The sequence below is a fragment of the Schistocerca americana genome, chromosome 7 (assembly GCF_021461395.2).
Source record: "Schistocerca americana isolate TAMUIC-IGC-003095 chromosome 7, iqSchAmer2.1, whole genome shotgun sequence".
NCBI classification, from domain to species: Eukaryota; Metazoa; Arthropoda; class Insecta; order Orthoptera; family Acrididae; genus Schistocerca; species Schistocerca americana.
Genome location: NC_060125.1, coordinates 546,688,690 through 546,704,460, shown reverse-complemented (window position 1 = coordinate 546,704,460; position 15,771 = coordinate 546,688,690). Strand labels below are relative to the sequence as shown.

General features: G+C 43.5%; 1 protein-coding gene across 1 annotated transcript in view; it reads right to left on the bottom strand.

Annotated features, from left to right (window-relative positions):
- The window catches only part of LOC124622454 (myrosinase 1-like), a 98,375-nt gene extending 85,067 nt beyond the window's left edge, over nt 1–13,308 (bottom strand). Inside the window, exon 1 of the mRNA XM_047148156.1 lies at nt 13,135–13,308. Within this exon, the coding sequence (XP_047004112.1) occupies nt 13,135–13,300 (166 nt within the window). The 5' untranslated portion in view covers nt 13,301–13,308. The remainder of the gene's footprint in view (nt 1–13,134) is intronic.
- Between the last annotated feature and the right edge of the window lie 2,463 nt (nt 13,309–15,771).

Below are 15,771 nucleotides of genomic sequence, written 5' to 3'. Positions count from 1 at the left end.
AGAAGAGAAATACGCTTTGTGTTATAAAACGAACGAGAATTTTGTAATTCCACTTGTTATATTAGTTATATTCAAGTTCTTCATTCGTTTTAGAACTGGTAACATGTGAGAAAAGTCAATGTATATTGTTAGCCATTGCGGGTATTTAGTCCGGTGTCAGTTGCTGAAAAGGATACATACATTTTGTAACAACTGCTATCTTTTTTTTGGTATAAAAGTGCAAAAGAGAATTTGTATTAAAGTTTGCTATGAGAATGGAACAAATTGCAGCAAAGTTTTAGAAATGGTGACATTGCTCTTGGTGAGTCTGCTAAGAGTAAAACAAAGGTCTGCAGGTGGTGTAAGCATTTCGAAAAAGGTGCTGAAGTCTTTGAAGATTACAACCGCCTTAGACGCCTCGGTATACCATCAACTTATAAAATCGTGCAAGCAGTGGAAGTTGCCGAAGCCGTTGGCATATCAAATGGCTCCAGCCACGAAATTATTTCGGATATTTTGGGAATGAAACGTGTTACAGCAAACTTTGTTCCAAAATTGTTACGTCCCCATACGTAATGGGGACCGCGTTTTTGGATTTTAACACCCTAGTGCACCATGAAATCTTTCCACCAAGTCGAACGATGAGTAAGGAGGGTTGCCTACAAGTTCAATGTCGTTTGCGTGAAGCAATCCGGAAAAGGACAACAGAATTTGTGGCGAGACAATGGCTTTTGCAACTCGATAATGCACCTTTTCACTCTTAATTGCTGCTCGAGATTTTTTAGCCAAAAACAATGGTCCCACGTGACTTTTGCTGTTGCTTAAAATAAAGAAAACCTTAAAGTGCCGTCGTTTGACAAACAGATAAGATGAAAACTAGTCGCTGTGAGAACTGAAAGGCATCCCAAAGATAAAAGTACAGAAGTGTTTCGGAGATTAGGAAAAGCCCTGTCATAAGTATATAATATGCAATGGGGACTATTTTGAAGGCTATATCATTGCTGCAGACAAGAGTTCCCCAAACTGTGTCCCTCAGAACACTAGTGCTGTTCGGGAAGTGGTTAAATGCTCCGCGAAAACCTATTAATAACATGGCGTCTTTCTTCGACATTTTATCAATACTGACGTTTGTTATTTTATTACGATTTCTGTGTTATTAGTTACGATTTAAAATTGAAGTAATAACTGAACAAAACAAGTTTTTTTTAAATTACTAATCTTCAAAGTAAACAACGTGCTCCATAAAAGTAGCAGGATTCTCTGTTCCGTCAGAGAAAAAGTTTGTGAACCGCTGATGCAGACGAATAAACAAAGTTCTTTCCAAAAAACAAAAAATCACGTTATTTTTCGAATACTTTTCTTACATTAACGTCAGATGTATATTTAAGTGTTAGGAAGTAATTTCTGAAACAATTTGTTCGGAGTGTAGCTGCAAATAGGAATGATAGGATAGACAGTACAGACGGGAAAAGAACAGAAGCTTTTGAAATGTGGCGCCACAGAAGAATGCTGGAAATTAGATGGGTACATCGTACAACTAACGAAAAAGTAGTACATCGCATTGATCAGAAAAAGCTTTATGCAACAACTTGACTAAAAGAAGGGTTACGACCAATCTTGGTGCATCAAGGAGTGATTAATTTGGAAATGGAGGGACATGTTTTCAAAATAGTAGAGGGACAACAAGGCTAGGGCGTAGTGAAGAGGTTAGAGGGGATGTGTGTCACAGCAGTTTTGCGGAGATGATGAAACTTCAACGGGATAGACCAGCAGGGGAGCAGTATCGTAGCAATATTGATTGCAGACCACAACATCAAAACATGGAATTCACGAATGTAACAGTTTACCAATTTACTAGTATCTTGCAAGAGCCATTTCTTGCTTCAGGGGAGGAAATATTGGCACCACAGGTTGCATGTTACGAGTACTTGTGCGAAGTACTCGTTTCCTGGTGTGCACCACGGGGCAGAGAGACTCCATGCTATACAGTTGTGTCATTTCAGTTGCCTACTTAGCAGGTTTTAAGCGGAGAGAGACCGTTCAGCTAAATCCGTAGTTTCGGCGCGACCTATTGAGGGCATCGCCTGCGACGTGGGCGGAAATAGAGCGTTTCTCGCTATCAGTCAGCCCTCCGGGTATTTACGTGGGCTCTACGCCGCGACGAGCGGAGTTAAGTGGAGAGTCAGCTGGGTCTACTTCAGGGACCGACTCCCAATCGTCTACTCTGTGCAACAGAATTAAGGGATCACTTCTCCGTAACCCTGTAACTGTTACCATTGCGACGTGTAAGTATGAAATTGGACACAAATGTGTCTAATCTTCCTCTGTAGTGATGCAGTAGCATGGCACCCTGAAATGTCACATTCGGACTTTACGACCCTTCAGACGGCAAGGTGCCGACACATGTAAACAAAAGGCCAGAGCTCAGTTCATGTGGGTTACTGATAGCACATTGGCACCACATTTCACCAGCATTGTGGCCAGCGCCACCGTGTGCCTTTCACACCCTGGAAAGGTTATCACACCCCTACTTACCCACATAGCACTCCTCCTTTTGACACTTCTGCGATAGAGTTCAGAATAGCAACATCCAGCGTTGAAACGACGCGTTTTTCTTATGGCTCACCGAGGAAACGAGTTCAGGCAAATAGTCACTTAGAATCCACAAGAAAAAGGCTTGGGAGGGGGGGGGGGGGTGGCATAAAGGCTGTCAATGAAGCCAACCTCTTCCTTGGAGCGTTGATTTCCGTACATTTCGCGGACGAAACCGACAGTTCTCAGTGCGATGAGATACAGGACGACGTTCTCGTCAACTTTTGACGCTGCTGATGCACTCGGACATTTCAACTCCTCTCTAAGGGCATTGCGGGGCTATATGCACACTGAACGTGATCGTACCGCTTTGGAGCGCAGTGCGGCTGCATTTTTTGCTCTCGTGTAAAGCTTGGAACCACTAGAGATCGTTCAAAACCATTCGACGAAATTTGAACGTGATACGAAGCAGCGGAGAGTTCTTATCCTTAAAAATGTATATTTACAAATGTATACTTACAAAGAAAACCTGTGGTGTAGTCCTAGGCGCGTCTTGACAGGCAACCTCTCGACACCCCTCATATTCCAGCTGCCTGCTTACAGGGGTCTAGGACTACGTTACAGGTTGTCTCTGCAAAGGAACATTTTCAAAATTCTCAGTAACGATGAGTGGGTGCTACTGGGAGTGTTGCCGAAAAAGCGGGTCTTGGAGGAACCCCTTGCCATTTATGTCACGCATGTACACTACTGGCCATTAAAATTTCTGCACCGAGAAGATTGGACAAATATATTATACTAGAACTGACATGTGATTACATTTTCACGCAATTTGGGTGCATAGATCCTGAGAAATCAGTACCCATAACAACCACCTCTAGCCGTAATAACGGCCGTGATAGACCTGGGCATTGAGTCAAACAGAGCTTGGATGGCGGGTACAGGTACAGCTGCCCATGCAGCTTCAACACGATACCACAGTTTATCAAGAGTAGTGACTGGCGTATTGTGACGAGCAACATGTGGTCGTGCACTATCCTGCTCAAATTTAGGGTTTCGCAGGGAGCGAATGAGGGTAGAGCCACGGGTCGTAACACATCTCAAATGTAACGTCCACTGTTCAAAGTACCGTCAATGCGAACAAGACGTGACCGACACGTGTAACCAATGACACCCCATACCATCACGCCGGGTGATTCACCAGTATGGCGATGACGAATACAGCTTCCAATGTGCGTTCACCGCGATGTCGCCAAACACGGATGCGACCATCATGACGCTGTAAACAGAACCTGAATTCATCCGAAAAAATGACGTTCTGCCATTCGTGTACCCAGGTTCGTCGTTGAGTACACCATCACAGGTGCTCCTGTCTGGGATGCAGCGTCAAGGGTAACCGCAGCCATGGTCTCCGAGCTGATAGTCCATGCTGCGGCAGACGTCGTCGAACTGTTCTACATCTACATCTACATCTACATTGATACTCCGCAAGCCACCCAACGGTGTGTGGCGGAGGGTTGTTGTCTTGCAAACGTCCCCATCTGTTGACTCAGGGATCGAGACGTGGCACCACGATCTGTTACAGCCATGCGGATAAGATGCCTGTCATCTCGACTGCTAGTGATACGAGGCCGTTGGTATCCATCACGGCGTTCCGTATTACCCTCCTGAACCCACCGATTACATATTCTGCTAACAGTCATTGGATCTCGACCAACACGAACAGCAATGTCGCGATACGATAAACAGAAATCGAGATAGGCTGCAATCCGACCTTTATCAAAGTCGGAAACGTGATGGTACGCATTTCTCCTCCTTACACGAGGCATCACAACAACGTTTCACCAGGCAACGCCGGTCAACTGCTGTTTGTGTATGAGAAATCTGTTGGAAACTTTCCTCATGTCAGCACGTTGTAGGTGTCGCCGCCAGCGCCAACCTTGTGTGAATGCTCTGAATAGCTAATCATTTGCATATCACAGCATCTTCTTCCTGTCGGTTAAATTTTGTGTCTGTGGCACGTCATCTTCGTGGTGTAGCACTTTTAATGGCCAGTAGTGTATTAATGTCATACCCCTCCATGAGGGCGCTGCGGGAGGGGGCGAAGCACGAGGGCTGAAAAAGGACGAGCACACTTTGCTGCTACCTGCCACCTTTAAATTTCGATCAATTGTTTTGAATGGTCTCTAGTGACTCCAGCCTGTACACGAGAGCAAAAATATGGAGTCGCACTGTATTCCAAATGAGTGTTGCCATGTTCAATGTGGGTGAAATCCAACAATGTCCTTAGAGAGGAGTTGAAATGTGTGATGGTTGAGTAGCGTCAAAGGTTATCGACGGGAGATACGTTGTGGAAACGTTATATGGCTTACAAAACGGTCGTTCATCCAATACTTGAATATTTCTCGTCAGTATGGGATCCGTACCTGTCAAGATTGATAGAGGAAATGGAGAAGAACCAAAAAAGAGCAGTGCGTTTCGTTACAGGTTCATTTAGTAAGTGCAAAAGCGTCACGCCGATGCTCAGCCAACTCCTGCGGCAGACGCTGCGTTCTCCATCATTGTGTGGTCTACTGTTAAAACTGCGAGGGCGTACGTTCCTAGAAGAGTCAGCCTATGCATGTCTCGCCAAAAGATCATGAGGACAAAATATGAGATGTTCGAGCCCACACAGAGGCTTACCAGCTGTCGTGCTTCCCGCGAACCATTCGCGACTGGAACAGGAAAAGGCGGAAGCGACACTGCTACTCAAGGTACCCTCAGACACGCACCGTAAGGGAACCACAGTTCGTGTTTTGAGGAGCGTGAACTACTTAAACCGTTTACTACATGTATTTCTGAATCTATTTAACTTTATTGGTTCAGACGAATTGTAACAAACTTTTCACTAATCGACAATGTACAGTAGTTTCTGGATCCTGTGTTGTTATTTTTAGGGAAATGTTTATGTATTGTATGTAACAGAAATGCAGTAGTCTCAGCAGTTAGAGTTTTAGATGTGAAAGAATTTTTATCGATGCGATACGCACTGCAAGAATACATTATTTTTATTATTGTTTCGAGGTTTGGTCTTGACAGCTTTCTGGAGGAACTCTGAGTATGGTCATACTGTGGCGTAAACTGGAGCAATAAAGTTGACATCTGTTGGCAAAGCAAACGTGCTAATTAAGACAGCACGTTACAACTGGAAGTCTTACTTAGTAGTTACACTGTGTGATCAAAAGTATCTGGACACCCCCCAAAACATACGTTTTTCATATTAGGTGCATTGTGCTGCCACCTACTGCCAGGTGCACCACATCAGCGACCTCAGTAGCCATTAGACATCGTGAGAGAGCAGAATGGGGCGCTCTGCGTTACTCACGGACTTCGAACGTGGTCAGGTGACTGGATGTCACTTGTGTCATACGTCTGTACGCGACATTTCCACACTCCTCAACATTTCTTGGTCCGCTGTTTCTGATGTGATAGTGAAGTCAAAACGTGAAGGGACATGTGCAGCACAGAATCGTACAGGCCAACCTCGTGTGTTCACTGACAGAGACCGCCGACAGTTGAAGAGGGTCGTAATGTGTAATAGGCAGACATCTGTCCAGACCATCACACAGGAATACCGAACTGCATCAGGATCCACTGCAGGTACTATGACAGTTAGGTGGGAAGTGAGAAAACTTGGCTTTCATGGTCGAGCCGCTGCTCATAAGTCACACATCACGCCGGTAAATGCCAAAGGACGCCTCGCTTGGTGTAAGGAGCATAAACATTGGACTATTGAACAGTGGAAAAACGTTGTGTGGAGTGACGAATCACGGTACACAATGTGGCGATCCGATGGCAGGGTGTGGGTATGGCGAATGCCCGGTGAACGGCGTCTGCCAGCTTGTGTAGTGCCAAGAGCAAAATTCGGAGGCGGTGGTGTTATGATGTGATCGTGTTTTTCTTGGAGGGGGCTTGCGCCCCTTGTTGTTTTGCGTGGCACCTTCACAGCACAGGCCTACATTGATGTTTAAAGCACCTTCTTGCTTCCCACTGTTGAAGAGCAAATCGGGGATGGCGATTGCATCTTTCAACACGATCGAGCACCTGTTCGTTATGCAAGACCTTTGGCAGAGTGGTTACACGACAATTTAACCCTGTAATGGACTGTCCTGCGCAGAGTCCTGACCTGAATCCTATAGAACACCTTTGGGACGTTTTGGGACGCCGACTTCGTACCAGACCTCACCGAACGACATCGATACCCCACGTCAGTACAGCATTTCGTGTAAAATGGCCTGCCATTCCCTAAGAAATGTTTCAGCACCTGATTGGACGTATGCCTGCGAGAGTGGAAGCTGTCATCAAGGCTAAGGGTGGGCCAACACCATATTGAATTCCAGCATGAGCTTATGGAGGGCGCCACGAACTTTTAAGTCATTTTCAGCCAGGTGTCCGGATACTTTTGAGCACATAGGGTATCCTCTAAAAATAAATGACATACGAAAGTAGTCTGTATAATATTTGTGAGTGGAGAGGCCTGGTTTCTGTGTTCAAGCACACAATCTGCTGATTCTAGAATAAGTGACACTTGTCGCAGAGGAGTTGATAAGCTGAGTCGTTCATTAGAAGTCGATAAGAGTGAGTGTAGTGACGTATTGTAGGCAGTGCCGGAAGCACGCACATCACGTGAAGGAATTGTGTTGCGGTCGACTGTTAAACAAGGAACTCATTGGTTGGAATAATTAAAGATGCCAGACAAGCGAGCTATCGGCCACTTTTTAGCCCACGGTAGGGTAGTATGTAGTGCTGGAGATAAGTTCACGCGATCGAGGGAGGAGAAAATAATGATGAATTTCGCGTCGTTAAAAACTGCTCCAGGTTAAGATTTTATAGGATTGTGGAACACATGATCTTAGTTAAAGTGCATTCTGAAATCAGTTAATATGATCTAAAATTGCTTTAATATTTGCTTTATTCGTTTGCACCCTGTGTGTCAGTTATTACTAAGCAAATTATTGTTAAATACGATTTGAAAATCAAATGTTATACCTAAATTCATGAATGCTTCCAACAAGTACTGAAATTCAGTAAGTTATGTTTTTTGTTGAGTATAAATGTCTCCAAAACTATGTTCCGTGAACTATTCTAAATACATTTTGTTTGACAGTCATCATAATGTGTGAATTTGCTGAATGTGAATGTGTAACATATACGTCAATTGCTGAACGGGAACAGAGTTTTAAATTTTGAATATTGCACAAGTTTTTGATGGCGATTCTTTCTGTAATCTTCAGCTACTGGTGTGATATCTACTTGGTAATGGACGCTCGATCTGTTGGGAATAAGTTCACTCAGCTGTCTGATCTCAGTATTCATTTAAATAACAAAGAAATGTACTACCATCGTATCGTATCCTATCATATTCAGGTATCATATTGTCTAACCAGCTCTGCCGTGTTAGATTCTCTATCAATCTTTATTGACTTTCACCTTTAATATATCACCTACGTTATCTTTTATTTGAACAGAAGGCTCTTCATTTTACTCTGGAAGACCACTACACTAAACGTTGTGGGTGTCACACAGTATACAAAGGGCGTTCAAAAAGTTTCGCACAGTCGTCTCTAATTTTTTTATTTTTTGCAGGTGGAGAATAAAATTTTTCTGAACATACTTGGAACATTTAGCTATAAGTTGGTATATAAAAGTATTTTCCATTATTTACAGATGAGCCATAATGGACCTGGAAGTAGTTGTGAGGTTGCGACAACCGTCGCAGCAGTATCCAGCGGTGGTTGCAGAGGTTTAAAGAAGGTGATTTCTCTCTATTGAACAATCCACGATACGGTAGACCATCGATGGCAGTGAGTGATGTGAATAAGGAGACCAATGATCAAATCATCCAGAATGACAGACGTGTGACGACACGACAGCTTGCTGTAATGACTCGTTTGTTATTGGGTATCACTGGTACCACTGGTACAGTCACTAGGGTACAGAAAAATCTGCGCACGTTGGGTGCCTAGGTTACTGACAAGAGAAATGAAAACGATGAGGAAGAGTGTGTGCGAGGGTCTCATGAAGAGCTCTACTGAAGAGTGGAAACAGTGTTTTGACGGCGTCATTACCCGGGATGAAAGATGGTTGTTTTTTGTCCGAACCTGAGAGTAAGACCCAACCCATGGAGTAGCGTCATTCGAATTCCCGTCGGAAGAAGAAACCAAGACTTTCACGGACAGCACGCCGAAAGGTGATAGCCTCCTTCTTCTGGGGTCAGTGTGGTGACATTTTCATTTAATTTTTCGACCTAGCTCCACAATTAACAGGGACCGTTACTGTTTGTCATTGGACAAGCTGCGACCTGCCATCAAGACCCACAGACCACGGCTTCAGGGTCAGCTCATCAGACTACACCATGACAATGCCAAGCCCCATACAGCCCTTATGACGCAGGAGAAAATCAGGAAAATGGGTCGGAAAGTTGTTCCTCATCCTCCCTACACTATGGTCTTGGCTCCGTCTGATTTTTGCCTCTTTGGTAGTCTGAAGACCCACCTACGCGGTAAAACATTTGATAGTGAAAAAGACCTTATTTCCTGTGTCAAGCGATGGTGTAAAAGTCAATCCCCAGTATATTACCAAAGTGCATTTACATCACGGAAAGAACGTTGAGCCAGATGCGTCACAGCTGATGGAGGCTACATTGAGTAGGATCAATGTATAGCTAAATGTTCCAAGTACGTTCACAAAAAATTTCATTCTCCTCCGGCAAAAAATAAAAAATTAGAGACGACTGTGCAAAACTTTTTGAACGCCCTTTGTACATTGCCACTGGAGGCTGCCTAGCTATATTCTGTATGGCGAACCTTGAGCCCCAACAGTAAAAGTGTGCTTGGTGTGGTAGGTTTGCACATCTGCCACAATCAATCACGTAACTAACTTGTGTTATAGTCTCGAAGACGTCGTGCCATTCTCCAGGCTCACTTACATTTACTGGCTAAATAGGTATCGTATCTAAGGTATTCCAAATTTGTGTTTCAAAATTTGAAATCTGCCAGACGATGACTTAACGTCAAAACTAGTAGCAGAACAATAACAACTTTACCAGCTGCAGGTGGTTTTAGATCAGAATGTATTCTGGTGCTGCCCCGCCAATTTCCTTCTTTGTCCTATCTTTCATCCCGTACCTGCGCACGGTCGACATGGTTATTAACGAATCTGGCATGTTGCTGTCAGAGCGTGGGCGGATGTCGTTCCTGCACCGTCAGTGTTCCCCACACAAAACTACATATGTAGTTGCTCTTGGGTTACGAGTCAGTTTACTCGCATGAAACATGAATCAACAGACCAGCACTACGCATGCAGCAGACAAAGCCGCATTTTCTCTCTGCTTCTCTAGTACCATCGTCGTTGCGGTTCAGTACAATGTTTCTTGATCATGCAACAAAATATCTTTATATGCTACTACACGGGCCAGTCACGTTAATATGAAATCCGCCTACGTTCGAAGTCAACATGCAAAAACCACTCACAGAGTCAGGTGGCAGCACTAGCAGTAGACGGTACGTAAAGTACGTCGGTGGGGCGTTGGAAACAGCGTAGCCGTTTTTGTAATGCGGAAACGGAGAGATTTATCTGACGTCCAAAAGGGCATGATCATTGGCTTTTGGGCCAAGGGTGGAAGCATTTCTGAAACGGTTAAGTTTGTAAACTGTTCGCGTGCCGCCATGGTTAAAGTTGCCGTGTGTGGCAAAGGGGGGGTACTATCCAAAACTGACACCGAGATAGCTGTGCTGCACCACGGATGAGATGTGTACGGGCGATTAGATGCGCAACTGTTGAGCGAATAACCGCCTAGATGAACCAAGGGGCTACCAACAGTGTCTCCTCAACGACCGTTCAGCGAACGTTGCTGCTTATGGTCCTCCACAGAAAGGTGTATGGTTCATGCACCCATGCTGACTGCTGTACATTGGTGGCGAAGTCTGCAATTTGCAATACCATTCCGAGGTATTCACCGTTAGTCACAATCGGTGATGGCACTAACAAATCTCTATCCTATCATCTTTTTATATTCTCGTTAAAAACAATAAAATGTTATTTGTATTTCAACCTTATATTATTGTAAAACGTTGTGGATAAAAACGAAAACTGTAAGATGTATGACCTGTTTTTAAAACATGAGATAACAAGTCTATAATTTGACAATACATAAATAAGTAAATAAATTTGCAATATCGCAACCTGGGGTCCACTTAGTGGCCTTCACAGATGAATCATATTTTATGCTCCATTGGACCGATGGGAGTTGGCGTGGACGATGTGAAACATCTGAAAGCAAACTCTCAGGCCGGAGGAGGGAGCGTTATAATCCGAGGAATGTTTTCGTGGCATTCCCTGGATGATCTCGTCATTCTGGAAAGTACAGTGTATGAATATAAGAGTGTATATATCCTTGGGGACCATGTCGACCTCTACATGCAGTTTGTTTTCCCTTGGCACAATGACATCTACCAGCAGGACAGTACAACATGTCACGCAGATCGCCTTGTACGTACATAGTTCAAAGAGCACCAGAATGAGTTTCCCTTTCTCCGCTGGCCACCAAACTCCCCGGCTTTAAACCCAATTGAGAATTTGTGGGACCAACTCGATCGGGCTGTTCGCGTCATTGATTCTCATCTGAGAAACGTAGCGCAGCTACACACGGCAGTGGAGTTGTCATGTCTCCACATCCCTGTCGATACCTTTCAGAACCTCACTTGCTCTCTTCTTGCACGTCTTGGAAGGTCCACGCTGCAAGCAGTGGTCATTCAGATTTTTGACAGATGACCGCATTAATGTGACTGGACAGCATGTATCACAAACTTTCACAAGAAACATCTATCAGTCTTACTTTCAAAACGCAGAATGATGTGGAGCTATACGAAAAGTTTTTTTCTTTTTGTCGGCCGGAGTGACCGTGCGGTTCTAGGCGCTGCAGTCTGGAGCCGAGCGACCGCTACGGTCGCAGGTTCGAGTCCTGCCTCGGGCATGGATGTGTGTGATGTCCTTAGGTTAGTTAGGCTTAATTAGTTCTAAGTTCTAGGCGACTGATGACCTCAGAAGTTAAGTCGCATAGTGCTCAGAGCCTTTTTTTTTTTTACTTGTTGTACTCGGAACGTATTAGATAAGAATAATGTGGATAGTCTGTCTTTTGCAGCATGTAATGGAATTTCGTTTCTACCTGTCGTTTTGTCTAGCTGTGGCTGAGATAGAAACTAATGTCTCTGTATGTCCATCTTTTTAGAGATGGTTGCAGGACTCGGCTGTTCGATACAGGATGTCAAATTAAATACCTTTCAGCCATCTGCTTTCCATCCTTACGTTGTTCGGTAACCAGTTTCAGCGTTTTACTACGTCATCTTCAGGCCCCTGACCGACGTGTAGGAAGGTTCTACCTCGGTTGTGATCAAAACAGGTGCCAGCAATACGGGTATTAGTAGATTTTTGCAATAGAGATCATTTCAACCGTCATCTGATATACAGATTGCTCCCTCTACTGCACTCCATAAGCTCATACAGAGAGAGATAGAGAGAGAGAGAGAGAGAGAGAGGAGGGGAGGTGCAGGAGGAGGAGGGGCAAACACGAGTGTGTGTGTGTGTGTGTGTGTGTGTGTGTGTGTGTGTGTGTGTGCAAAAGAGACAGAGAGTCTGCCACAGTTTGGAAGACAATTTTATTGCTGACACAATGGCGATAAGATTTTACTGAAAGCGCGAATTCTACACCCACTTTGGCATCGAGAGGTTGTAACAATGGAAAATAGTACTGAAATGCAAGAGGATCTGCAACTAATTGACGCATGGTGCAGAGAATGGCAACTGAATCACAATGTATAGAAGTGTAATGTGCTGCGAATTCATAGAAAGAAAGATCCTTTATCATTTAGCTACAGTACAGCACGTCAGCAACTGGAAGCAGTTAATTCCGTAAATTATCTGGGAGTAGGCATTTGGAGTGATTTAAAATGGAATGACCATATGAAATTAATCGTCGGTAAAGCGGATGCCAGACTGAGATTCATTGGAAGAGTCCTAAGGAAATACAGTCCGAAAACAAAGGAAGTAGGTTACAGTACACTTGTTCGCCCACTGCTTGAGTACTGCTCACCGGTGTGGGATCCGTACCAGATAGGGTTGATAGAAGAGATAGAGAAGATCCAACGGAGAGCAGCGCGCTTTGTTACAGGTTCATTTAGTAATCGCGAAAGCGTTACGGAGATGACAGATAAACTCCAGTGGAAGACTGTGCAAGAGACGTGCTCAGTATCTCGGTATGGGCTTTTGTTGAAGTTTCGAGAACATACCTTCACCGAGGAGTCAAGCAGTATATTACTCCCTCCTACGTATTTCTCGCGGAGAGACCATGAGGATAAAATCAGAGAGATTGGAGCCCACACAGAGGCATACCGACAATCTTTCTTTCCACGAACAATACGAGACTGGAATAGAAGGGAGAACCGATAGAGGTACTCAAGGTACCCTCCGCCACACACCGTCAGGTGGCTTGCGGAGTATGGTTGTAGATGTAGATGTAGATATTAACAACCCAGTTTATTTTATCCTCTAGTTTTCCGTTTGCACAGCATGTGAGAACGCGGGACTCACCATCTTCGTCCCAAGCGCCCTCGATCTGGTAGGAGGCAGTGGATGCGCCGAAGTAGAAGTCGTCTGGGAACTGGTTGACAGCTCTCTGTGCCGCCGCTCTAAGGGGAACCCCCTGCAACAGACTCAGGGCGGCCAACGCCGCGGCAAGTAACGCCGCTCCCTGCATTTCGTACCGACACGGTCTCGACCGTGGCCCGTCATTTCAGTGCCGTTTATATACATCTCGTGCTTGCAATCTGTAGCCGCTTGTTTCAAGTACTTATTACTTTCAGAGTACTTAGTCTATTGAAGAAAGCATGTTCAAAATGTACGTGATTGTATCGCGACAGGAAGTAATCAGGGCTGATAAGATTGTGAGGTGCCCTTGATGCCGAGAAGTACTTACAACCACGAGAGATTAAATTAATGATACCTGCTGCGTTGGTGACAGACTGAGTAGACAGACGGGTTCGAGGACATCTTCCATTACTGGTCGACGGTGGGACATTCGAACCAGAGAGAGGCAAAAGTCGTGCAGGCACTAAGCCGTCCGTGTGCCACTGTGCAAAGTTGCAGTGCCAGGAAGTAGATGCAGGGGGAAACCCCAACCGTCGAAGCATTCTCTCTCTCTAACCTACTTCTTTCTTTGATTCAGCTATTCAGTTGTGTGAGTTCCTTTTGTAATCTTGCAGCTAACCGCCCTCACTTCAGTAATTGCGTACTCGTTAGTTATTTTCGTGCTCCAAAAATCATTTTAACGATTCTTTTATCGAATTGATGTGGAAAAAGTAAGTTTACAGGATATGTAAAAGTGATTAGTGTTAATATTAATTAATACATAAGTTTTCAGACCTAATCATGCAACTAAATTTATAAACTTTTCTACGTGCTGCCACCATGTTTAAACGCAAATTACCTTATGAAATAGGAAATGTCCAGGAGAAACGATTTCAGGTTATATTTAAAACTTGCTTTGCTACCTGTTAGACATTTTATGTTTTTGGACAAATGATAAAAATTTAAGGACATCCGATCCAAATGCAGGTTTGATTTCTGCCGAGTATTAACTGAGTGAAAGCTGATTATTCTTGGGAATAAGATAATATTGTTAACAAAAAATGACAGCAAGGAATATATATATTGAGAGGCCAATGTCAAAGTATCCACACTAGTGAACAGGGGTCGACAAGAAGTTCGTGAACTTAACACCACTGATTACTCGAACTGCTCATTTCTGAGCCAAAATTATCCTTTTATAATGGGAAGAGTTACCCCAAAATATAATACCATACGACATAAGCGAATGAAAATTTGCAAAGTAGACTAATTTTCATGTCGAACGAGCACTCATTTCAGATACCAATCGAATAGTAAAACTGGCAGCATTAAGTCTTTGAACAAGGTCCTGAACGTGGGTTTTCCAAGCACCTAGAAATCTGAACTGTTCTGTTTCACTAATCATATACCCAATCTGTGAAATTAAAACGTCAGGTTTTGTTGAATTGTGTGTTAAAAACTGTAAAAACTGAGTCTTACTGTGATTTAGCGTTAATTTATTTTCTGCTAGCCATGAACTTATGTCATGAACTGCACTATTTGAAACAGTGCCAGTGTATCCTTTACTACCAAGCTAGTGTCATTAGCAAACAGAAATATTTTAGAGTTACTTGTAATACTAAATGGCATATCATTTATATAAATAAGGAACAGTGGCCTCAACACTGAGCCCTGGGGCACCCCCCACTTGACTGTACCCCAATCAGACCCCACATCACAAGGCAAACTACCTCTGACAACAATAAATACTTCACCACCAACTGTATTTCATCTGTCCTTTCTGAACACTGTTAGATCGTTTGAAAAACAGGGCTAACATGTGCAGCACAGTACTTTAATATTCTTCTAGGCACTCCATCATATCCATGAGAGTCCTTGGTCTTCAGTGATTTAGTTGTTGACTCAATCTCCCTTTTGTCTGTATCACAGAGGGGTATTTCAGACATCAATCTGAGAAAGGCATTTGCCAAGAGTGTTGTATGATTCTCTGTAGAATCTAAATTTTTTTTAATTCACCAAAAATTCTCAGATAATGATTGTTAAATACTGTACATATATATGATTTATCAGTAACAGAAATATTTTTGCTATGAACTGACTTTATATTGTCGACATTTTACTGCTGACCAGACACTTCCTTCGCAACTGACCACATGGTTTTAAGTTTATCCCGTGAATTAGCTATTGTATTTGCATACCACATTCTCTTTGACTTCCTAATAACATTTTGAAGCACTTATCAGTACTGTTTGTAATGGGCTACTGTATCTTGATTGTGACTACTTCTGACATTTTGATATAATTCTCACTTTGTTCTGCATGACACATTATCCCACTAGTCAGCCACCTGGGCTGCCTTTTACTGCTAGTACCCCATTTAGAACGTTCTAATGGAAAGCGACTCTCAAAGAGCATGATAAATGTGTTGAGGAAAGCATTATATTTGTCATCTATGTTATCAGTGCTATAAAGATACTGTCAATCTTGTTCCTTGACGAGGTTTAAAAATCTCTATTGCTGTTGGATTAACTTCCCTACATAGTTTGTAATTATATGTGACATTTGTTTGGAGTACAAAAGCATATTAGTGTTAAAATTTTT